General features: G+C 46.4%; 1 protein-coding gene across 2 annotated transcripts in view; it reads right to left on the reverse strand.

The window, feature by feature from the left end:
- map3k5 (mitogen-activated protein kinase kinase kinase 5) overlaps positions 1 to 25,849 on the reverse strand; it is a 244,049-nt gene that overhangs the window by 138,661 nt on the left and 79,539 nt on the right. For both annotated transcript variants that reach the window (XR_005460938.1, XM_038799442.1), the window contains exons 7-9: positions 14,373 to 14,543; positions 9,394 to 9,506; positions 3,069 to 3,228 (exon numbers count right to left, since the gene is read on the reverse strand). Coding sequence is in view for 1 of the 2 variants with exons in the window: in XM_038799442.1 (XP_038655370.1) it covers positions 3,069 to 3,228; positions 9,394 to 9,506; positions 14,373 to 14,543 (444 nt within the window). In the remaining variant the exon portion in view is untranslated. The remainder of the gene's footprint in view (positions 1 to 3,068; positions 3,229 to 9,393; positions 9,507 to 14,372; positions 14,544 to 25,849) is intronic.

Here is a 25,849-nt window from a genome sequence, read left to right on the forward strand (position 1 = left end):
TGTAAAATTATTTTTGCCTCATGTCACCATTGTTTCTGTGCTCTCGGATTCCTGATTTTTCCACCATTGGGACCAGCCTCACCCTATCTACTCTGCCTAGACCTCTCCATTTTGAATATCTCTAGCAAACCACATCTCAATCTCCTCTTCTTAAAGGAGAACAGTCCAACTAGAACCATTTCTGTGACTACTTTCTGCAGTCTCCCCAATGCCATTGCATCCTTCCGAAAGGTGCCTAGAACTAGACGCAATGCAGATTTATCTAACATCTTTGCTTTTGTACTGGTACACCCATCCCTGAAATGAGTGGCTGATAGGTTGCATTTATCCAAGCCAGTGTAGTCAGTAATAGAATCAGATGGACAATAGGACCATGTGACACCCTATTCACTTAGTCCAGAGCTTTATACTATCTTCTGTCATAATTCAGCTAGAATCTTTGTCATCCAAGCAGCTAACTCATTGGAAACTCAATTATTTTGTTAATCATGGCCTCTGCTGCTTTTGTACTTTAATCCCACCCTCTGCACCAACATCTGTTATATAATAGGAACTTCTAAAAAGAGAGACTGACAGCAGTATGGCCAGATCACATGTTTAGCAACATCATCATGCACACGCTCATAACATGGATACAATAAAAAGAATAAATGGCAACCAGTAGAGCGAACTATTTATAGGTGCACAACCTGAAATACAAATAAATACATCTGTAAATAGTCACACTTAGCAAAATAACAAACTGATTTTTTATCTCTTTAAACTATATCTCTAAATCACGTCTAACAACTGGCTTCTATCTTCTGTGTTTGATCGGCTGGGAGTCTCAGCACAATGGTTAAATGGCAAGGGTGGGGGTGGTTCCTGGGATTCTCACTATACTCAAATGCTCCAATTTATCAAGCCCAGGTAGAGTGCTTTTTAACTGCTCGATCATGCCCTGTACCTCCAATGAGTTGTTCACTTATAGCCCCAGGTCCCAACTCCTAGACCTCTTTTACAGTTGTAACCATTATTTGATATTGCCTCTCCTCGTCTTCCTACCAAAATGAATCATTTCACACTTCTCTGCATTAAATATCATTTACCACTTGTCTTTCCATTCCACCAATGCCCTTTTGAAGTTATACACTATGTTTCTCACAGTTTCTCACAGTTCATTACTTCCAAGTTTAGTGTCATCTGGAAATTTTGAAATTGTACACCAAGGTCTAGGTTGTTAAATATACATCAAGAGCAACAGCGGACCATGAATCAACCCCTGGGGGACCCTATTATAAACTTCCTTCCAATGGCTTCTCGGCTTTTTGTTTAAGATGAGCGTGGGATCAGGTGTAATGCCTGTTCTTGTCCGCTTGGATCTGCTATGTCTCTCTTGAGGGGACCATGAATTGGATTCAATTTGAATTTGAATTGGTATTTGGAGCAAGAAAGGAGATGGATTAGGGGTTTGCCTCTGTCCACTCTGCACACTGACTTTGTATCTCTGAGAAATGAATAACATTTTTAGAAATAAATAAACTTCCCTCCAGTCTGAAAAACAAATGTTCACCACTACTTTCAGTTTCCTGTCACTCAGCTGATTTTGTATCATTTTGCTGCTGTCCCTTTTATTCCATGAGCTCAAACTTTTCTCGCAAGTCTGTATGTGGGACTTTGCCAAATGCCTTTTGGAAGTCCATGCTCATCCAATTCTGGCCTGTTGCACGTCACCAATTTCAATCTTTCATTCAACAAAATTGTGATAGCTCATATCGTCATTCTCTGATCACTGTTTATGGGACCTTTCTCTATGTGTAAACTCAATGCTGCATTTCCCCAAATTATAGGAATGACTACACTCCAGAAATATTTAATTGGCTGAAAAGTGGATTTGAAGGTCTTGCAAGGTGTTAAATGCACCGAGTAAATCAAACACTTTCTATAAAGGATATATTTCAGTCTGAAGCGTATTTCTCTTCCTTGGTCTAAACTAACAAATTAACTGCTCTTCACATGTACTATAAAATATTAAAATTATAGCATGGGAAACAAAGATTCAAAGCTACAAGAGAGACTGCACAATAGTAATGTTATGCCAATCTAGTGCAGCTCAGAAGCTGAATCATACAATGTGTATAAACATCTAGGAGACAAGTGCTTTCCTTTCCTCTTTGTGCCAGCAGAAATCACTCAACTGTTTTTGATGTGGTGCTGACCTGTCAAAACATAGCTAGATGTTTATAAGCATTGTGGTTACATTCACAGCAGGATATTTGAGATCTATTCAAGCTTTGAAAGTAAATAAAAGCCTCATTGATCAAAGGATCTGAGGAGGTTTAAAGTCTTGTGATGTGGTTCGGCTTTCCATGTAATAACAGCTGCTGCTTTCCACACTTCTGCCTGAGGCAGCAGGTGTAAGAGACAGGTAGGTGGGTCTCGATATGGGTGGGGGAGGATCTCCGATATGGGGAGAGGGTCTCCGATATGGGGGGGATGGAGAAAGAGAAGAGGGTTTCCAGTCACCTTCATGCGTGCATGCTGTTTTGGGGGTGTGGGGGGGGGGGGGGGGTTTTGTGTGTGGAACCTAGCAATTCCCATGGCGATGGTGGGGAGAATGCTGCCCCTACTTGTCAGCAGGGGAGGGCAGGATTTGTATCGTTGTGGGGGGGGGGGGGGGGGGGGGGGGGGGGGGGGTCAAGCTGTTGGACCTCTTGTATTGGGCCGCACCTCAAAATGGGTGGCCTGATTCAGAACGGAATCCCGGGAGCTCCCCGCCACGCATAAATTAGCATGGCAAGGGAGAGGGAATCGCTCATGAGTACCACTTCTGGCATTCAGAAATTGCACGCCATTCAGCTGGTCATCACAATGAGACAACCATTTTATATTCTGGATTGTCTCAATTATGTGGTCATCAGATTTTAAAAATAATTAATTAGAAAAACACAAGCGTTCATATCTTTGAATCTTCCCTATTTCAATGAATACCCAACTGACTCAGCCATCCTATCCTCCAAACCAACAAGAAACACCTCTAGCTCTTAATTCCAACCTTTAATTCCAGTCGAACAGGAAGACAAACTTACCATGCAGGTGCCTTGAGTTTAAAAAGCTTCTCAGAAGCCATAATAACACGGAGAGGATCATTCGCTAGCATACTGGCACCTAGGAAAAAACCCACATCCCAGTAACTCTGTATTTTTTCCAGGTTTCCCTTTTTTCCCAGTAGGCTGCTGAGTTTCACACCTGTACAAATTAGAAAAATCACCTAGATTAGCACAAATTTAGAAATTAGATTTCTATATTCACATTGAAATTGGCTCATGACTGAAAGCAGAGTTAATTAGGCAGGACCGTATTTGAGCTGCTTTCCCAAAAGAGAAAATCTGTAACATGTCCAAGACAAATAGAAACAGAGGTTTGCTTTACACATCTGTAATTCAATTGCAAAGCCTATAAAAGACATTCCCTGCTCAAGATATTGTATTTAGTCCTGAAACGATTTTGGTTAATGATGCAATCCACACTTGCATGCAGAAAGAAATGGACAACATTCAAGCTTCGGAAGAAAAGTGGCAAATAACATTCATGTCACATGAGTGCCAGGCAATGACCACCTCCAACAAGAGAGAATGGAATTTTCACCCATTGACTGCTGAATCCCCCGTCCTGGAGGTTATCATTGAATAGAAACTGAATGATACGGTGGCTACAGGAGGTCAGAAACTGCAGTTCAGGAATGTGATGGAATATTCCCCACTTACAGCTCCAACAGCATTCAAGAAGTTTGACAGCATCTATGAAGCAGCAGCCGGTTTCTTTAGCACCCTAACCATACTCACACAGAAGTAGCAGTGTGCGCCATCTTTTTTTTAAAATATGTTCATGGGTTTTTAATTAGTTCAGGCTGGGTCAGGATTTATTGCTCATCGCCAATTGCCTTTGAGGGGGGCAGTTACTAGTCAACCACATTGCTGTGGGTCGGCAGTCACATGTGGGCCAGATCAGTAAGGATGGCAGATTTCCTTCCCTAATGGGCATTCTTGAACCAGATGGGTTTTTAACGACAATCGACAATAGTTTCATGATCATCATTATACTTTTAATTCCAGATTTTGTATTGAATTCAACTTTCATCATCTGCAGTGGCAGGATTCAAACTCTGGATCTCTAGTTTACTAGTCCAGTGCCAAATACCACTCTGCCACCTCCTCCCCATCTACAAGATGCACTGCAGGAACTCAAAGTTCCTTCGACTGCACCTTCCAAACCCATGACCACATAGACGGCCAAAGGCAACAATCTTATAAGAATACCAACACCTTCCTGGCTTGGGCCACTGTCTGCGAGGAGTCTGCATGTTCTCCCCATGTCTGCGTGGGTTTACTCCAGGTGCTCTGGTTTCTTCCCACAGTGCAGAAGATGTGCAGGTTAGGTGAATTGGTCATGCTAAATTGCCCTCGTGTCCAAAAAGGTTAGGCAGGGTTACTGAGTTCCGGGGATAGGGTGCAGATATGGGCTTAAGTTGGGTGCTCTTGCCAAGAGCTGGTGTAGACTCGATGGGCCGAATGGCCCCCTTTTGTACTGTAAATTCATTTTTAAAAAATAAATAATTTTTATTCAAATTTTAACAAAATATCAACAACAAAAAGATTTTTTTTTTTTACAAAGAACAGAAAGAACAACCCCCCCCCCCACCCCCCGTGCATATACAAAGGAAGAGATAAATGAACACCCGTCATTCCCACAAAACAACTGCCCGTCCCTTCAATAGAAAGGACAGAACCCCCCCACCCCCCGTGTATACACGAGAAGAAACAAATAGCACCAGTCATTAGCACAGAACATCTATGCACGTCCCTTCAGTCCAAAACAAAGAAATTACCCCCCACCCCCGTTCTGCCAGGAAATCCAGAAATGGTTGCCACCTCCTGAATGCACTGTAAATTCTATGATTCTAGTTTCCCAAGTCAAACATCTGATTTTGAACTTCACTTCACATGGCAAAAACCCGGAACTCTCTCCCCGCAGCACTGATAATACAGGTAGACAACATAGAATGCAGCAGTTCAACGTAACAGCTCACCACCACCTTTTCAAGAGCAATTAGAACATAGAACATACAATGCAGAAGGAGGCCATTCAGCCCATCGAGTCTGCACCGGCCCACTTAAGACCTCACTTCCACCCTTACCCCGTAACCCAATAACCCCGTCTAACCTTTTTGGACACCAAGGGCAATTTAGCATGGCCAATCCACTTAACCTGCAAAACTTTGGACCGTGGGAGGAAATCGGAGCCACAGGAGGAAACCCATGCAGACACTGGGAGAACGTGCAGACAGTGACCCAGCGGGGAATCGAACCTGGCGCTGTGAAGCCACAGTGCTAACCACTGCGCTACCGTGCTATCGGGATGGGCAATAAATGCTGACCCAGCCAGCAGTGTCTACACCCCTTGAATGAATGTACAAGAGACATTTGGTGCCATAAATTGTAAGTATTGTGGCGTCTCTTAGGGTACAAAGAAACGTTAGAAAACCTCACAAATAAACAAGTGCTGCAGCAACATATTAGTCACTTAATTTTATTTCACTGTATCACCCATAAGCAGATTGAGTTTGGATACATTGTTTGTTCATTAAACAAAATCACAGAAATGAATAACCACAGAACAGAGGTCTAACTTTAATGAAAATATACATTAAAAATTATCCCAATTAATTAAAATAATCAGTGAATGAGTCTCACCCTGGGTGCATATTCCCATTGTAAAGCAAATTTGTGTTCAACGTATTTGTAGAAAAGGGTGAAAACGAGTTCAGGATCCGATTAAACCTGCATCTCAGGTATTGTATGTAGCCTTTCCCCTGAACTCATCCAAATTAATACTGAAATAAGGGGGGGGGATTCTAATTGGTCATGAAACTCTTAACTGTCGTCAAAATTCTTAGAACATAGAACATACAGTGCAGAAGGAGGCCATTCGGCCCATCGAGTCTGCACCGACCCACTTAAGCCCTCTCTTCCACCGAATCCCCGTAACCCAATAACCCCTCTTTTGGTTATCATGGCCAATCCACCTAACCTGTATGTCTTTGGACTGTGGGAGGAAACCGGAGCACCCGGAGGAAATCTACGCAGTCACGGGAAGAGGATGCAGACTCCGCACAGACAGTCGCCCAAGCTGGGAATCGAACCTGGGACCCAGGCGCTGTGAAGCCACAATGCTAATCACTTGTGCTACCATGCTGCCCAATAAATCTGCTTTTCGGAGAGCAATTTATTCAAGAAAGACCTGCTCATCAAATATCCTTCCTGCCTGGTTCAATCGTTCCTGTGCTGAGTTTACTTTTCTCAGACAACAGTAATAGGTGAAGCAACCAAACAGAAAACACTCGCAAGAGTTTCATGTTTGTGGATCTACTGGAAAGGATTTTAATTTTCTGAGGTGGTACAATCGCGTATGTCCGTGGTCAGGTGCACCCTCTTCCTGGTTTTTTGTTGAATTTGGAATCGCAGTGCGTAAACAATCATTAGGCTCTGATCGTTAGGCTCTGATCAGCATAATCGAGGATTCTGGCATTTGTTTTATGTGGCCTCTGTGGTCATTCTGAACTTGTCGGCTGTCAACAGGCAGAAGCTGTACTTCTGGGGGAATCTGGCATAGAAACTCACAACTGAAAATCAGTCACCCCAACTCCTATTTTTCACCCAGAAATGAGATGCAACATGGAATATCTACCATTTGCTGTAATAATCAGTTAACATGTTCATTATTTTTATTTTCTCAGTTACACTCCTGCATGTATATATCTTTACATTCTTCCTTGATACCTTTTGTTACAATGTGATTGCAAATTCTGATATGAACATTTGAATTAGATTAGATTGTCTGGAGTTTCTCACAATTAGGAACATAGAGGCAGGAGCAGATGCTTGGGCTGTTCCGGCATTGAATGGGATCATGGCAAATCAGCAACCCAGCTCCACATACCCATATTCTTTAATGCCTTGGGCTGACAATCTATCAATCTCAGTTCTGAATATATCAACTAATACAGCAGCTATCTGGAGATGAGAGCTCCAAACCTCGAACACCCTTTGCGTGAAGAACTCTAACTCTTTTTGGCAGAATGCCCCCCTCCCCCTCCTCCTCCACCTTGTCCTAGGTTCCAGTCAGCAGAAATTAGTTTTGTGGGCTGTAGGGAATGGAGTGAAAATCTCCAGAATCTTCCCGCATGTGTCAGATACAACCCACGATGGAGTCCATGGTGATAAATCTATGCAAAATAAGGATTTGTTCGGGTTAAAAAAAAACCCCATTTCATCCAGTCAGTGCTTTCTTAAACATTTGTAGAAGTCAAGATTAGAGGGGGTTATTGTATATAATGTAGAAATCATATTAATGATCGATATGGCCAAGAGACAACTGCAGGTAAACAACATTTTTTTTTGTTTGTAATGCTGAGGAAAATCCAGGGCGTAGAGTGAACTGTTCGTGCACTATTGCCTGTTTTGTACCACTAGCAAAGTTACATTGTATCCCTAACATACCCCTGCCTGAGCCAATCATTGCCTCGACTGCATGTTAACAGTATAGTCCCCGAGGACCATAGCTGACTGGCGGTGATATAATCGGAGGGTCACCACGCCTCAGGCGAAGGGCAAGGTTGAGAAGGCAGGGCTTTCATGAATAACCTCAGCTGGTACAGGACTTGAACCTGTGCTGTTGGCGTCGCTCCGCATCACAAACCAGCTGTCCAGCCAACTAAGCTAACCCCCTCCCCCTCCAGCGTGTATGAATTTACATGCCTGATGTCTGCACAAACTTGATAGCTTTTCTGCTTATTCAGAAACAAACAAGATAATCTGTCACTTTTCAATACTTCCTCTTTCCGCTGCTGTGGTCAAGAAAATGTATTTTTAATTTTGGAGATGCATTTTACACACAGCTGAAAGTGAGCCTTCAATAATTCAAAGCAGGTGGGTATTTGAACTGTTGATGTCAGCTGCGGCTCAAATTCTATAAAGTGGGGAGCATGGGAATGAAAGAGGGGAAGCTTTCCACCCATCACACCAGTAAAACTAGACATGGGTTCCGCTGGGGAAGAACATAAGAACTAGGAGCAGGAGTAAGCCATCTTATGGCACGGTTGCATGGTGGTTAGCACTGTCACTTCACAGCTCCAGGGCCCCAGGTTCGATTCCCGCTTAGGTCACTGTCTGTGTGTTCTCCCCGTGTCTGTGTGGGCTTACTCTGGGTGCTCCGGTTTCCTCCCACAGTCCAAAGGCACACAGATTAGGTGGCTTGGCCATGCTAAATTGCCCCTTAGCGGGGGTGCTCTTTCAAGGGCCAGTGCAGTTTTGCTGGGCCGAATGGCCATCTTCTGCACTGTAAATACTATGTCTATCTGCCCCCTCGAGCCTGCTCCGCCATTCAGTAAGATCATGGCTGATCTTTGTGTGGACTTAGCTCTACTTACCCACCCGCACACTATAACCCTGAATTCCTTTACTGTTCAAAACTCTATCAACCTTTGCCTTAAAAACGTTCAACAACCTAGTCTCAACTGAGAAGAATCTGCTCAGCTCAGTTCAGCCCATTTGACCATTGTCAGGAGAAACATAGATTTGTTTGTTTAATTTCGCAATCTAAAAAAACGTTGCGTTCCCAAAAGAGGGAGCTCGAAGTGTGCGCCAGTTTTCCAGCATCACCCTAGAATGTGCACCACGCGGCAATGGTTACAATAATCTCACCCTCAGAATTTGGATGGAGCTAGTGCGTCCTCCAGCAGGTGGACAGGAAAACGGCAGCGCTTCTAATGGTGGAGCTCCAAGAATTTCAGTCCCAATTGAAAAGGTTCTGGGAGCTGCTAGAAGTGATGGTTCAGTTGTCTGCTCAGGCACTTCCAGATGCCGCCATGCCCACTTATTGAGAAACATGGACACTCCCCTGTATTTAAATAAATGTTGTCTTATGGAGGAGCCAGAGCTGTTGCACTCCTAGTCTAAACGCAGCATCATCAAAAACACCTGGGAAAGATGCAGGAAGAAAAATCCAGATCCTCCTCCATTTCATAAAGGTTAAGTAACCTTTTTTGAGTCCGTGCTTTCTTACACATTCTTTATAAATCAACGTCAGAAGGCAAAACCTTTGGTTCAAAGAAAATACTTTTGCAGGTCCCAAGAATCTTACCCGTGTTCTGCAGTTTATATTAATCAAACTGATGATGTGACATCTTGCATTAACATGTCTTTATCAGAACACGCTCACTGGAATATCTGTGGAGGTAACATTCCTTTAAAAGAAAATTGCACCAATGCCATTTGAATATTGAATGGTAGCTATTTGGAGCACTAATAGCCAGGTTTATTAAACTATTTACAAATGGAAACTGAAACTAATTACCCGTTTTGTGCAGTTCAATGGATGTGTCAAACTGATGTCCGGCTGCAAGGAGTAGAACAGCTAGGTTTATCCCAGAATGTACCGTTGGCTCAGATTCAAAAGCTTTTCCATACCTTTAACATAAGTTCCAATGTTAACAAGGCTTGACCCTTTCAGATGGCTATCTATTACTGTAAGCCAATTGCACAAATCAACCCCACCAGTATTTACAAAATCTGTGATAATAATTAATTTAACATATGCAAGCATGCACAGAACCAACCATAAAAACTGTGGATGTTTATTTAGGAGATCCGGTTGAGAAAATCATCACTGGAATTTCATTTTAGAGCCACAACAAAAAGTCTCATCAGTACTCGAATTTGAGTTAAAAAACGAATCCTGGGTCTTCCGGTGGCGGCAATGCACAGCTGAGCCGCACGTTTGGCAGCTCCCGAGATCAACGGACTTCGGGGCTTTTTTAAAGGCCCCCAACAGAGCTTAGGAGGCAAATCCCGATGGGGGAAGAGGCCAGGAGTCGCCCCAGTGGCCCCATGGTCCAGACCAGTAGCGGGGCAGGGAGAGAATCGACGGAGAAAACACCCGGAAAAAAAATCGGGACCCGAAAAACAAAATGGCGGCCGGCGAAAGCTTCGAGGAGCTGAAGAAGTGGGTCCAGGAGCAGCAGACGATTCTGCTGCGCTGCTTCCAGGAGCTGAAGGTGGAGCTCCTGGAGTCCATCAAGGTAACCAACAGGGAACTGTTGGAGACCCAGACAGACCAGGGGGCTGCGATCCGGGAGCTGCAGCAGCAGGCCTCCGAAAGGGAGGACGAGGCCGTGGTGGGGAAGGTGGAGATGCACGAGGCGCTCCATAAAAGATGGCAGGAGCGGTTCGAGGAGCTGGACAACCGGTCGAGGAGGAAGAATCTACGGATCCTGGGCCTCACGGAGGATCTGGAGGGGTCGGACCTAGCGGCCTATGTGGTGATGATGCTAAACTCGCTGATGGGGGCTGGGTCCTTCCAGGGGCCCGGGTCCTTCCAGGGGCCCCTGGAGTTGGAGGGTGCCCACAGAATTCTGGCTAGGAGGCCCAAGCCGAACCAGCCGCCGCGGGCGGTGTTGGTGAGGTTCCCCCGGTTCGTGGATGGTGAGTGTGCTCTCCGGTGGGCCAAGAAGGAGCAGAGCAGCAAATGGGAGAACACGGAGGTGCGGATCTTCCAGGACTGGAGTGCGGAGGTGGCGAGGCGGAGGGCCGGGTTTAACCGGACGAAGGCGGTGCTCCACAAACGGACGGTGAAGTTTGGAATGCTGCAGCCGGCGCGTCTGTGGGTCACCTATAAGGATCGACACCACTATTTTGAGTCCCCAGAGGAGGCGTGGGCCTTCGTGCAAGCCGATAAACTGGACTCAGACTGAGGGTCCCCCAGATGGGGGATGCTGTAGAATACTGTATTTATTTATACTGTATGTGTATTTGCGGGGTTTAGGGTATGATGTGGGGTGGCCGTAGGGTGGGTGGGGTGATGTCGTACGGGTGTTTTTTTATGGGTTTTCTAGCAGGGGTTTGGTGGACGGGTTCGGGCTGAGGGGTAAACGGGGAGTTCGGGGAGCTGGTGGGGGGGACTGACAATGGGAGTGGCCCTGATGGAGGCGGGGCCCGGCAGGGCGAAAGCGCGGGCTTTCTGCGGGGTTCCCGCGCTAGGGGAGGGAAGGGGCGGGGTTTCCTCTTCCCGCGCAGGAGCGGGGGAGGGTGGACTGGTTGATGGGCACTAAGGAGGAGGGGCAGTCCCACGTTGGGTTGCTGCTGAAACGGTCAGGAAGGAGCTGGAGGACGCAGGGGGTGCTGGGGGGAGGGGGGGGGGGGGGGGGGGGGGGGGGGGGAGAGTTGCTGCTGTGGGAAACTGGCAGAGCGTGGGACGCTGGCCGGGGGTGGGCAAGGGATGGGGTATGGCTAATCGGCAGGGGACGGGGGCAGGGAGCCCTCAGATCCGGCTGATAACTTGGAATGTGAGGGGGCTGAATGGGCCGGTCAAAAGGGCCCGAGTAGTTGCGCACCCGAAGGTGGATGTGGCCATGCTCCAGGAGACACACCTGAGAGTGGTGGACCAGGTCCGGCTGAGGAAGGGGTGGGTGGGCCAAGTATTCCACTCAGGGCTGGACGAGAAGAGTAGGGGGTGGCGATCCTGGTGGGGAAGAAGGTGTCGTTTGAGGCGTTGAAGGTGGTGGCTGACAGTGGCGGGAGGTACGTGATGGTGAGTGGCAAGCTGCAGGGGGAGCGGGTAGTGTTGGTGAATATTTATGCCCCAAATTGGGACGATGCGGGGTTCATGCGGCGTATGTTGGGCCGCATTCCAGACCTGGAGGCGGGGGGCCTGATCATGGGGGGAGACTTTAACACAGTACTGGATCCCCCATTGGATCGATCCAAGTCCCGGACGGGTAGGAGGTCGGCGGCGGCTAAGGTGTTGAGGGGATTTATGGACCAGATGGGGGAGGCCGATCCCTGGAGGTTTGCGAGGCCAAGGGCCAGGGAATACTCGTTTTTCTCCCATGTACATAAGGCCTACTCGAGGATTGTTTTTTTGTCCTGAGTAGGGGGCTGGTGACGAGGGTGGAGGATGTGGAATGCTCTGCCATTGCCAAGGAGTGGAGGAACCTTTGGGATCTGCTGGGAAGGTTGGGGTTCGGGAAGTGATTCGTGGATTGGGTCCGGATGCTATATCAGGCACCGGTGGGGAATGCAAGGACCAACCGGGTCCAGTCAGAGTATTTTAGTCTGTGCAGGGGGACATGGTAGTGGTGCCCACCCGCCCCACTACTGTTTGCCCTGGCCAGAGAGCCTTTGGCAATGGCACGGAGAGCATCAAATATTTGGCAGGGGATAGTGAGGGGGGGGGGTTGCAGGAATTATGGGAATACTGGTGGAATTTGGCTAGAGCGAGGTCTTCGCGATCCAGGCAAGGGGGCCGGAGAGGAGACTGAGGGAGATGCCAAAGTGGTGGGAAGGAGTTTTAGGTATCTGGGGAGTCAGGTGACAAGGGACTGGGGTCAGCTTCATAAACTAAATTTGGGCAGGGTGACTGAGCAAATGAAAGGGGACTTCCGCAGGTGGGACGTGCTCCGGCTGTCATTGGCGGGGAGGGTACAGACTGTGAAAATGACAGTCCTCCCGAGATTGCTGTTTGTGTTTCAGTGTCTCCCAATATCCCCAAGGCATTTGTTAGGAAAATGAACATGGCGATCTCAGGTTTTATATGGGCTGGGAAATCCCAACGGGTGTAGAAGGTCGTTCTTGAGCAGGGGTGCGGGGAGGGAGGCTTGGCCCTTCCGAAAGTTATTAATTACCACTGGGCAGCCAGTATTTCGTTGATTAGGAAGTGGGTAGTGGGGGAGGGGTCGGTGTGGGAGCGGTAGAGGCGGCATCTTGTAAGGGCACCAGTCTGGAGGCTCTGTTAAGGGAACCTCTGCCATTCCCGCTGGCTCAGTACTCCACAAGCCCAGTGTTAGTGGCACCTTGAGAGTGTGGGGGCAATGGAGGCAACACTTAAGACTGGAGGGGGCGTCAGTGTGGTCACCGATCTGGATGGGGGCTTTAGGAGGTGGAAGCGGGCAGGGATTGAGAGATTTGGGGATCTCTTCATTGAAGAGGGTTTCCCGAGACTGGAGGGACTAGAGGAGGAGTTTGAGTTGCTGGGTGCAAACGTATTATGGTACCTGCAGGTACGGGACTTTGCCGGAGGCTGGTTCCAAACTTCCCTTGCCTCCCTCTAAGGGAGCTACAGGATAAGGTGATGTCAAAAAGAGGGTATGGGGAGGAAAGGGTCTTAGAAATATATAAGGAACTGATGGATTGATGGGCATGGCAGGCTAAAGAAGATTAAGTTCATATTAAGGGGTTTATTACAGCGGTTCGTTTGGAGGTGGCAGCCGTTCATCGACTTTTTTTTTTTAAGGAAAACTGACTGTCAGCAGAAGGAGGAGGGGGAGGGGAGGCATGGAAGTGGAGAATAACGACAGGGAATGTAATATATGGGTAGGTAGGAGTTAGGGCAGGGTGAAGTTGGGTATGTTACTGTGGGGTTTTTCTGTGTGTCAGACCACTCTGTTATTTAGAACGTTGATATGTTAAAATTATAAATGCCTCAGTAAAGTATTTTCTAAAAAAAAAAAGAAAAAGGGGCTGTTTAGCTCACAGGGCTAATCGCTGGCTTTGAAAGCAGACCAAAGCAAGCCAGTAGCACGGTTCGATTCCCGTAACAGCCTCCCCGAACAGGCGCCGGAATGTGGCGACTAGGGGCTTTTCACAGTAACTTCATTTGAAGCCTACTCGTGACAATAAGCGATTTTCATTTCATAGTAATAACTCAGCTGTCTACGGTGCTGGCCTGAGCATCATAGTTTAACGCTGGGTGCTTAACTATCTTTTCCCCGATGGATTTGCTGCCCTGAGCATCTTTTTCCTACTTTCCAGCTGAAATAATCGTGAACAAGTGCATCTTAATCCAACTTTGCTTAAGAATATTTACTCTGAAATCTAAAATTTAACATTTGTTTATGTATTCATAAAGTAACAATGCACAATGGTATTAATCTTATAATTTCACCTCCAGCCACACGTGGTAGAGCAGATCTATGTTATGGCATGGACCTGATGGGCCAAATGGACTCATGTGTTGTAACACCTTGTGGTTATGATTCTACAACCAAACCACACAGCAAGCAAATCTGCTCAGTTAACACAATGAGCTCACTGTAAATTGATGCTGTCAGTTGGAAGCAGACATCAAGGAAGGAGCTGAATATTTACTGAGAATATTAGTACAGCTAAGAAGGAGGACTTTATTCTTCTCTATTTGCTGCCTTCATGCCCTGAAACAAATATATGCTGACCCCTTCCCTGACCATTTTTTTTTAAACACAAGAATTATTGTTATGCCTTCATTGCACAAACACGGTTCAGGGTACCTCTGGAATGCAATAACGTGGAGTGAATGCTTACCAATAAGCACCATTATCTCGGCTATCAGTGTCCTGGAAGCCAGAGTCCAGGAACATGTCCTTGTAGATTCTTCCCAATAGGCAGTATATGTCAGATGGCACCTGCTCTTCTGAATGCACCATTGGCAACAATATGGAAATGGCACTTTGTCGGTCACCCGAAAGGTTTCTCCTACGCCAAAGGAAATGTACAAAAATTATACGTGGGTGCATACCAAATTTCAGAAATCTGTTTGGAATCATACACTCCGAAACAATGCCAGACAATTTGTCTGATTCACCTCGTTTCCTAAAGTTACAACTTTAAGCAGACTCAATTGCAAGTTTCAAAACGCAGACTGACAGGACTAAAATGCAAATCTGCAGTAGGGGTGCTCTCTACTTTCTTAGGGAGGGTGAACTACAAGTGGTAAATGTATGGGATGGACTGTCATTAAATTCAAAAGTAAACCTGTAGGTGTTAAGGAAAGATGTAAATGCAGTTCCGAGCAGGTTTACTCGACTAATACCCGAAACGGGCAGAATGTGTTACAGTATTCAGATAGGTTGGACAGTTCGGCTTATAGCACTGAAATTAAGAGTGAGAGGCAATGTGATCGAAACCTTCAAGCTCCTGAAGGATATTGCCAGGGTGGATGTGGAGAGGACGTTTCTTCATGTGGGAGAATCAAGAACTGTGGGATAATCAAGAACTGTGGTATCACTGTTTAAAATTAAAGGGTTGCTTATTTAAGACAGAGATGAGGAGAAACTATTTCTCTTGGAGGGCTGCAAGTCTTTGGAGCTCTCTTCCTCAAAAGGCACTGGAAGTAGAGCCTTTGAATATTTTGAAGGCACAGCTAGACGGAGGGGTGGGTAGGAGTGTCGGGTTGAGGTTACAATCAGATCAACAATGATATATTTGAATGCAAACTCGAAGGGCCGAGCGGCCTACTCCTGCTCCTCATTCATATGTTGGCCTGCATGAATCTTCACAACACAGCTCGTATTTACTCGCTTGATTCCTTTCACCCAGATATAAGGTACTGGTAAGGAGCGCGTACATTTGTGGGTTGGAAACTTGAAGCTGACCACTGCTGCGAGTATTGATTGCTGTGGTTGAAAAGGGCTGGGTTCAAACGAGATGCTGAGAAAATACAAAAACACGACTTTTGGGATGAAAACATTGGGTCGTCTTATAGATCAGGTCAATTTATACACCCCCACTTTCGGTGAAGCAAGACAGAACAGATGGTACATCAACACTCCCAACTTTGTAAAGAGAATGAGGAAGGGAGACAGGAGCCACCTAAAAGGACAAAGTAAGGAGCATTGTTGCAACAGTGATTACCCAGCATAATTGATTTTTAAAAAAATGAAAATTACCATGAGCTAGGTTATGTTCTAAGAAAACATTAGGAAAGACATTTTCTGCAGCACTATTTTCTGAGTTACAAGGATATTATAGATTAAGGGCACGTGAACACGAGGAGCTAAAAAAAAAAACTATTGACATCTCTGTGAAAAACACTCAATACTTTGGAAGCCAGCGATTCTGCTACCATAAAATTTTCATATTGCTGTCACTAATGGCTTCACTTTGTCTCTGGCTTTTGGCCAGAACCTGAACACAGGGGCAATTCTGAACAGAGAAAACCAAACAAACCCAGCAAGTCCTGATCGCAGTCTCCAACGTAAAAGCCCAGCTATGAGTCGCAGAAAATTAGTTTGACTTTTAGAGAAGAAAAGCTAACAACCTCTTGCACATTCAAGCTAGTTTAAACATCCTGCAATCTCTTGCCAAGCCCTTACTCACTATGGGACAAAATGAAGTATTGTACATGCAGACCATACGTGCCATTTAGGATTTTGTCCAACCGAGTCATTTTATTTCATAGAGACTTTCATTTGGACAACAATCTAGCTTTTGGATGTCTGCCACTCAGATTTTGACGCATTCATTAGTGGGACTGAGCCGGGTTTGGGGGGAAATTTTGTGCCTGCGTTAGCGGTCAGCGAGAACAGCGATTCGGGTGGAAAGTTCAGTGAGAATCGTAAACACAATTCTCACTGGTGAGATCGCATTTTCCAAGTTCCCAGGACCCGCACCTGTGGTATAACGAGAAGAGCGTCACTGAAGGTTGGAAACTTCATTTTAATACATTATAATATCACAGGCGGGCCCGACCATCAAGATTTCTACTCTTTCCACCCCCCACCCCACCCTTCAGTGAATATTCATCGGTCGCTGGCGTGAGCTTATGAAAACTTGTCAACCTCACCTCTGAAGGAGGATATTGGAGGTGAGCGCTCAGGTTACCATCATCCTTCAGGGTGCCAGTTGCAGAAATGGGATCCAGATGTTCAGTTTGGGGCCTAGTATTCAGCATCAGCACCTCAGGAATGGGGCACTCGCAGGTCTTAGCAGCCCATCACGTCTGGGAGCCTCCAGGTTTAAAGGGGTCTGGCAGCACTTCCCGGGTCGTGCTTGATGGGCTTGTGATGATATAATCGCTGAGGGATTGACTTCTAACCTGACAACTGGAAAGTGGGTGGGAGCAGTTGAATCCAGCGGGTGAGCACTGGTGGAGACTGATTCTTGGGTAGGGTCCCATGAGAAGCCAGATTGCATTGGACTTTGACAAGGGGTGCTTTCCAGCCACATAAGGCCTGAAGACCCTCAAAACGGGGAGCTGCACACGGATCAGGTGTGCCTTGACTACCACAAAGGGAAGCCAGTTATCTAATCAGCTCCCTGGCCCTTCCTTGATGAGTCAATCATGCTAATTTAGTCAGCACAGCAATACATGAATGTGCTACTGATTGATTGGAACCCAGTGGAAGCCTTGCCCCAAGCATTGAACACCAAGGCTCATACTCACATTAACATAATGAAGAGGTGCCACAGTTGTGGCCCCCAAATGCAAGGCGTAATGGTGAAGTCGCTCAACAGCCGCCCCGTTAAGGGACGATGGGGATGGGGGGACAACTTCTTGCTCCCGATGAGGTTAGAACGCAGGTCCAGTGAATGCACGTGACTGCCGTAATCCGTCACCCTTGGGGGAGTTATATGGCCTGCTGAGGCTCTCAGAGGTCGAAGCATTTCATTCGGGTGGAGTTGCGGGGCACAACTGTGGGGAAGCATAGCGTGACCGGGGGGGGCTTAGTGTACAGGTGCTCAGGTAGGGGGATATACAGGATGGATGTCCCAGATCCTGAGAGGCCTCTGGGTCAGGGCACAGTCAGGATCCCTCAACACTCACTTTGATGTTCTTTTCCTTTCAGTTTTGATTCTGGAGAATCATGGAGACAGTTGAGCTGGAAATTATTTTGATTGCAATCGATCAGAAGCAGCAATCGTCCTCCAGCCCCTCCTGGTCCGGCGCCTCCTCATCTTCCTCCTCCGTGGTGGCCGCATGTCCCTCCCCCGTCACCTACAGCACGTCACCCCACTGCTGTGCGACCACCACAAAGCAGGCGACCCTCTGGGTGGTGTACTGCAGCGCACCACCAGGGCAATCCAGGCATCGGCACTTCATTTTGAGCAGTCCAATGCACCGCTCAATAACAGCCCAGGTGGCCACAAGGGATCTCTTTGTATCAGGTCTCATCGGTCACCGACCTCAGTACTGGCGTCATCAGCCAGATCCTCAGTGGGTACCCCTTATCTCCCCAGAGCCAACTGGCCATCCTGGGGTGGTCCTCAAAAGAGGCCAGAGATGTCCCACTGCCCCAGGATGTAGCTGTTGTGCACTCCCTGGGAAGCATGTACACATGTGTATGATCTTCATGTGGTGGTCGCACATTAGTTAGACATTCAGGGAGTGGAATCCCTTCCTGTTGATGTAGAGCCCTCCCTTATGACCCAGTGCACGCAAGGCCACATGCTTGCCATCTATTGCCCCCTGAACCTGGGGCATCCCGTCGACGGCAGGGAATCCTGTGCCTGGGAATCTTGTTGGGCCTGGTCCATGTCAAAGTTTATATAGTTAGCTGCCCGGGCAAACAAGGCACCCGTGACCTCACATATGTACTTGTGGGCTGTAGCTTGTGAAATGCCGCTCAAGTCCCCGCTCGTGCCCTGAATGACCCTGAAGCGTAGACGTTGAGGGATGCCGTGACCTGACAGCCAACGTGAGTGGATATCCTTCTCCTCCAAATGGTCAGCGAAAATAGGTGCCACACCATCCTCTTGTTGAGGCGGAGCCTCCCGCAGCTCATGCTGTCCGCCATCTGTTTGAAACATCAGGCGGCACCTGTACAGCTTGAATCATCAACAGCCTCCCCGGCCTGATAGGCAGCCGTGTCCACAGGGTGTGGGGCCAGCACCTCTGTCGATGCTGCTGCCTCTGCCTTCTCTGGAATCTGGCCACCTGACCTGCCAGCAGCACTATGAGGGCAGCTTCCACGGGGTCCAAGATATAATTCACCTCATGTAATATCTGTAAGGAATTGGTGAGGGTGTCAGACTGGCGAGCAGCGATGTCTTCCACCCTGGGAGCCCCCAGTCCACCAAGGCTCCTCTCCTCCCCCACCCCAACATCCCCTGCCATCCCGCAGTGCGCCATCCAAAATGCCCTGCCCCACACCCCCAGCTGCAGTGGGGTCCCTCTGGTCACCGGACCCAAGACCCTGAACCCGAGACACCCCCTGGTAACGTTACCTTGACCGGCCGCTGGTCCCCACCCCGGTGCAAACACCTAACTTTGGTCGCGGAAATGTCCCCGGTGCTAGGCCCCAGCCCCACGGTGTTGGGATGTTCACTGCTGCGTCCGTGGTGTTGCGTCCTGCAGTGTTCAGGCAAAGTGTCCCGGCCTCACAGTCTGGTCAGGATGCTAGGCAATAACTCCCACATCGCAAATGGCATGCCTACCCACGGGGTTCCACTTGGGCTCCGACTTTCAATTCCCGACTAGCAACAGCCTTCAGCCACGTGGCCAGAGGCCTCCATTGTCAGTGGGAGTTATGGGTGGTCAGTGGGACAGAAAGGCAGGAGCTGGGGTTGCACCCGTTATGGGTACACACAATCCAGGAGGTGGTATTGCAGATACGCGGGTACCCACCTATCCCTTCTAGACCAGGAGCGCACATTCCCCCATCCCCTAGCACTGGGGCAGCAAGCCCAATGCCCCGGACTCATTGCCCAAGAGCCAAGATGGCTACTCACCTCCTCGAATCCCCATTCCACCAACTTCACGTTTTTAAAAAGGTTATCATAGAATTTACAGTGCAGAAGGAGACAATTGGGCCCATTAAGTCTGCACCGGCCCTTGGAAAGAGCATCCTACTTAAGCCCAGGCTTCCACCGTATCCCCATAACCCAACCTAACCTTTTGTACATCCACGGGCAATTTAGCATGGCCAATCCACCTAACTGCACATCTTTGAACCGTGGGAGGAAGTCGGAGCACTCGGAGGAAACCCGTGTGGACACGGGGAGAAAGTGCAAACTCCACACAGTCATCTGAGGCAGTGTACTAATCGCCACCTGCATGACCACTTGCTGGGGAGGCGGTTAGATCGCGAGGGTCTGTTAAATAAGGGGTCGTTCCCATTAATTGTATGGAGATTGGCTTTTAGTGGATTTATTAGTTTCTCACCAGTCCACGTCGGGTTCCTGATTTTGCCAATGGGAGCGGGTGGTTAGATCGCAAATGGATCGGCACCCAGCATGGTTCCAGATTTTGGCCTCTCCCACGATTCAACAGCCGCGTCGCGTCTTCACTCAAGCGCCGTGTGGCCATTACATCACTTCCAAGGAGGGTAAAACTAGAGACTATTTTTCATTGTGTAGAACTAAAGACAGTGTATAGCTCATTAACCTCTTAATTCAGGCAGACTAAGCAAAAGGTCAGAATTTTAGACACGCATTCAACAAGGGCGCAATGAATTACTGAGCATATCTGAAATTGGCCCATGCACTCAAAATAAAAAGGTTCGACAACAAATCCTAAATAAAGGCACATTGCAAAGATACAATAAAACAAAACCAGTAAGACTTGGGAATTATTTGTTGCCTTATAATTCTTGACAGGACTTGTAGCTGTTAATCACCCAAGTCTGAATTATAATAACAGCAAGAAGTGTCAGCACTCATCATCATTACTGTGTACAAACAGACTGCAACTTTTAGCGTCCACACATACACAATTGAGCAAAGATCTGAAAGTTGTTGTTATTGATTCCCTGCGATTCCACAGGGCTTGGTGCTGCAGTCTTTGCAATCAGCACAGAATCGGCCATGAACTTAAACTTTCTAATGCACAGAGGGGGCACCATGGCGCAGTGGTTAGCATTACTGCCTCACTGCGCTGAGGACCCGGGTTCGATCCTGGTCCCGGGTCACTGTCCATGTCGAGTTTTCACATTCTCCCCGACTCACCCCTACAACCCAAAAGATGTGCAGGATAGGTGGATCGGCCACGCTAAATTGCCCCTTAATTGGGAAAAAGAGAATTGTGTGCACTTAATTTATAAAAATACAAACTTTCGAATGCACTATTCTCATTGCAAAAGCCACTGGAAAAAAAGGTTATGCCCTGTTAAATGAAGAGTTTTTAAAGTGGTATGCTAAATCATTACTCCTGAGCAGTTTTTCAGGCCTGAAAATCTAATTTAGGAATCAGGAAGGTCACTCCTCCATGATAAATGTTTTTATTGTTTTGAAGAATCTATGACATTTTTAAGTTTGTTCATATTTCAGCGTCAGCCGTAATCCTATGCATATTGTTACGATCCCAGTTGATGTTATAACTGGAGGGCAAGATCTCAGAGTGGAACCCTGCCTCAAAAGAGCTTAACATTTACTATTTGTTTTTTTATAAACGTGGAGGAACATTCACAGGCCTACTAATTAGATTTAACAAGAAAAAAAACATTTATTAAAGATGGAAAAATTGGACGATGATACAATACTTCTTTACTCCCCGAGCTGAACAAATACATACATATAGATTTTAATATTAACACAGATTACTAGGTATATCTTAAGCTACAATGGTCTCAGTATCACAACGTCCCCTTAAACGCACAAGATGGCTATGGTCAAATACACTCTCCACTCTGAACCTCAAGTCAGTGTCTGTGGACTTCCCAGAATTTCCCCAGATGATTGTCACGATAGTTTCCAAACTCCACTCCTGAAACACGCTTTAAAATCTTTGCTCACAATAAATCTCTCCCTTAGTGGTTTGTAGTCCGAAATACAGACCAGAGTTTCCAAATGACACTTTTAAACAATGCTTCCTCTCCACTGTTAACAATGCCAATCCAGGTTTAACACCAACCCCTCTGGATTTGTCTCGACTGTTGTACAAACTGTTCACAATTTCTTTAACACTTGCTTCCTAACTCAGGTAAAGTGGCATCAAACGTTGCATTTACTCTGAAGCCTGCTGTCCCACTTCTGGTTACTGCAATTGTCTCTTTAACTCACAACACTGTTTACTTTTCCTTGAATTCTTTTGATAACACCTTGGTCTCTCTTCTCTTAACACTAGTCACCTTAGGCATTCTTTCCAATTCCTGGGTTATCTGGACTGTAACTTGTTCCTTAGGAAGCCTGCATCTTTGTCCAGCTTCTCCTGACATGAGAGTTGTTCACTCCCCATAATAATAATCGTTTTATTGTCACAAGTAGGTTTACATTAACACCACAACGAAGTAGGGCAGCACAGTGGTGCAGTAGTTAGCACAGCTGCCTCACGGTGCCGAGGTCCCAGGTTCGAACCCAGCTCTGGGTCACTGTCCACATGGAGTTTACGCATTCGCCTCGTGTTGCGTGGGTTTCACCACCACAACCCAAAGATGTGCAGGCTAGGTGGATTGGCCAGACTAAATTGTCCCTCAAGTGAAAAAAATTAATTGGGCACTCTAAATTTATTTATTTTTTTAAACCCACTGCAATGAAGTTACTGTGAGAACCCCCTAGTTGCCAAATTCCGGCGCCTGTTCGGGTACACAGGGGGAGAATTCAGAATGTCCAAATGACCTAACAGCACGTCTTTCGGGACTTATGGGAGGAAACCGGAACACCCAGAAGAAACCCACACAGACGCAGGGAAAACATGTACACAGACTCCACACAGAACCAAGCCGGGAATCGAACCTGGGACCCTGGAGCTGTGAAGCAACAGTGCCAACCACTGCATTACTGTGCCGCCCAGTGTGCAGTCCACAACTGCAATATGTTCAGTTAAACTTAAGAGCAAAGGAAATCCCTTCTCTCTGGAGAGTGACCTCTGTTGCTAAGCAAAGACTTAGTTCTATTTACTCTGCATGCCATAACCCTCTCAAAGCACAATAGAATCACAGTTGGGATTGAAACCAATCCCGCACATGCAAACACCTTTGTCCAGCATGAAACTAAGGATAGGTTCCGGGCACAGAAACAGGAAATAAACTTAAAACTCTACCTTATTTCTAATGTTTACCAAAACAATATGTCCCTTAAAATGACCTTTGTTTCCCTAACAATATATCCAGTCTTTATTTTGGTCTCCACTTAATGAGTAAAAAGAGAAGGATAATCAGTGCTTTTTTACTTCCTGGTGATTAAGTTTCCAAATGGCATCCAACAGAAAATAAGGTATCCTCCTGTAATTCTCCAGTTCCTTATTCTTAAAATACTCTACCACTTTCCGGTAATGTTACTGAGAAAGCCAAAGATTAAAAGGGGCGTGGGCACATGAAGCATAACGACTGACTTTGATCTTCTTGACAATCGGTCACTTTCCATACTGTGTTGATATAATTGTATTGAATGCTTTATCATGGTCCAGATCAATCTTACGCCCATCAGGTTGAATTTAGGGGTAGTAGCAGTGGCCCTATCCACCAGACAGAAAGCCAGTAGCAACACCGCCCAGCCAATTTCTGGGACCCCAATGGAATTAAATAGCAGCCTGCCATGAGGATACCCGTGGAATTGAAGACAGGGGCTGGTCACTGTTCAGTCCAGGTAAGGCCACGCGGAGTAGTGGTCACTGTTTGGACTGCAATAGGCCCGAGGGCAGTACTGGGAGATTAGTCAGGTAGACCCTAATGACGGTGGAAGGGAGGAAACAGTCGGAAGGGGGGGGGGGGGGGGGGGGGGGGGGTGGTTCTAGTGGAGGGATTAACGTATCAATGGATCAGGTTCCCTTGAGCACCTTATCATGTTGCAGTAAAAATATAATAACCGTGATTACAATTTTGGCCATTGCCATGTTCTCTTGCAACAATCTAACCTTGTGAAGCATTTTAAAATCACAAGAGGAATGCCAAATATTCTCACCAGAATTGTAAAACTGCAGTTTCGAGAAGGTTCATTAAGGTTTCACAAGGAGGATTGGGAAAACAAGAGACAAAACAGGCGATGAAATTCTAGATCACAACTTACAAAGATCTGGAATGGGTAATGCTTAGAAAATAGGAAATAGGAATTTAATATATCAAAAATAAAAGTTGAGCAGAAGAATCCATGACATTGGCAGTCTTCATATCAAGTGCTGTCTGCTAGGGATGAACACAATTCGAACAGGGAAGATTCACTAAAACTAACTAATGCTAAATGTAAAAAGAACAAAACTATTGGAATGATGGTGAAAAACACCTAACAAACTCTTTTGGGTGTTTCGCTACCGCTTAAGTGGATGATTCATTCCTATAGACAAGCGGAAGAAATGAGAAAAACAACCAAAAATGGACAGCAGTTCTGTCAGCATCTGAAAATGAAAGATTGGTTCTAGTTGAGTCAGTGACCTAAGTGTACCGTTCAAAAATAACCTTCTACCTCCTTCAGAATCTGATTTTTTAAAAATTCTTTCAGGGGATGTGAACATCGCTGGCCAGGCCAGCAATTATTGCCTATCCTTAATTCCCCTCGAGAAGGTGGTGGCAAGCCGCTTTCTTGAACCACTGCAGTCTATGTAGTGTAGGTACTGCCACGGTGTGGTCAGGATGGGAGTTCCAGGGTTTTAACCCAGTAACAGTGAAGGAACGCCGATATGGACTGAGAAGGGATGATCGGCAATTAGGATTTGGGGAAGTGGGAAAGGTGAAGGAAGATGGAATGGGAAATTGCTGATATTAGCAGAGGGGAGGCCAAAGAGTTTGAAGACTGGGATGATGGAGGGGAGCAAATTAATGCTTTTCTTTTAGCCAAAACCAAATACTGGCGCTCGAGTTATCTTTTATTCAATATATGAAAACTGAACAGGCAACAGAAATCCATCACATGGCACAAAACACACCTTACCGACACCCTCTGCTTCAAAATTAACAGAAACGGGGGAGTTCTTCACTTTCAAGATATAATTAGTAAAGGAATGTCATTGAGCAGCTCCTCAAACACGCATGCATGTTTTCCTGTGGCTTTACAAATACATGTCTGCACAGGCTCACATACGTGTAGTTCTTGTTTGTTTTCCCAAGATTCCTTTCTCTTTTGAAGATCAAGGAACGGATTTTAATGCGGTGCTAATGGATGGGTACAAATCAGGGCCCAAACACTCTACATTCTAGTTGATTAATCACTGTTGACACTTCATTTGGTGTTACATAATATTAACTTGAGATCATTGCCAGTTTACATTTTACTTCCACCGCAACATAACTGGGTTCTAATGTGGCACCATTAATGCAATGAAACATCTCAAGGCACTTCATAGGAGCATTAAAAACGCAGACGAGTCACATGAAGCAATATTAGTGCAGGTTCCAAAAGCTTGGTCAAAGAGGGAAGTTTTAACAAGTGTCTTAAAGGAGGAATTTAGGACCTAGGCAATGAAAGGCACAGCCACCAATGGACCAATTGAAATTTAAAGCAGAGAAGTGTGAGCTGATCTATTTTGTGAATGAGGAAGTGTAATATAAAATAAAGGGTACGATTCCGATTTTAGGAACAGAGGACCTGGGGAAATATGTGCACAAATCACTGCAGGTTAGGGCTGGTTGAGAAAGTGTTTAATAAAACAGATGGGATCCTGGGCTTTATAACATAGAAGATACAGTGCAGATGGAGGCCATTTGGCCCATCGAGTCTGCATCGACCCACTTAAGCCCTCACTTCCACCCTATCCCCATAACCCAATAACCCCTCCTAACCTTTTTGGTCATTAAGGGCAATTTATCAAGGCCAGTCCACCTAACCTGCAGGTCTTTGGACTGTGGGAGGAAACCGGAGCACCCGGAGGAAACCCACGCAAACACGGGTAGAACGTGCAGACTCCGCACAGACAGTGACCCAGTGGGGAATTGAACCTGGGAAGCTGTGAAGCCTCAGTGCTATCCACTTGTGCTATAAATAGAGACACAGAGTACAAATGTGTGAAAGTTATGGTGAGCCTTTACAAAACAGGGTCAGCTTCAACTCGAGCAATGCACCATATTCTGGGCACCATACTTTAGGAAAAATGTGGAAGTGTTAGTAAGGGTGTAGAAACCATTTATGGAAATGGTTCTGGGGATGAGAAACTTCAATTAGGGGAAAGATTAGTGAAGCTGGGCTTTTCTTGTTCA

Source organism: Scyliorhinus canicula, chromosome 6 (assembly GCF_902713615.1).
Source record: "Scyliorhinus canicula chromosome 6, sScyCan1.1, whole genome shotgun sequence".
NCBI lineage: Eukaryota > Metazoa > Chordata > Chondrichthyes > Carcharhiniformes > Scyliorhinidae > Scyliorhinus > Scyliorhinus canicula.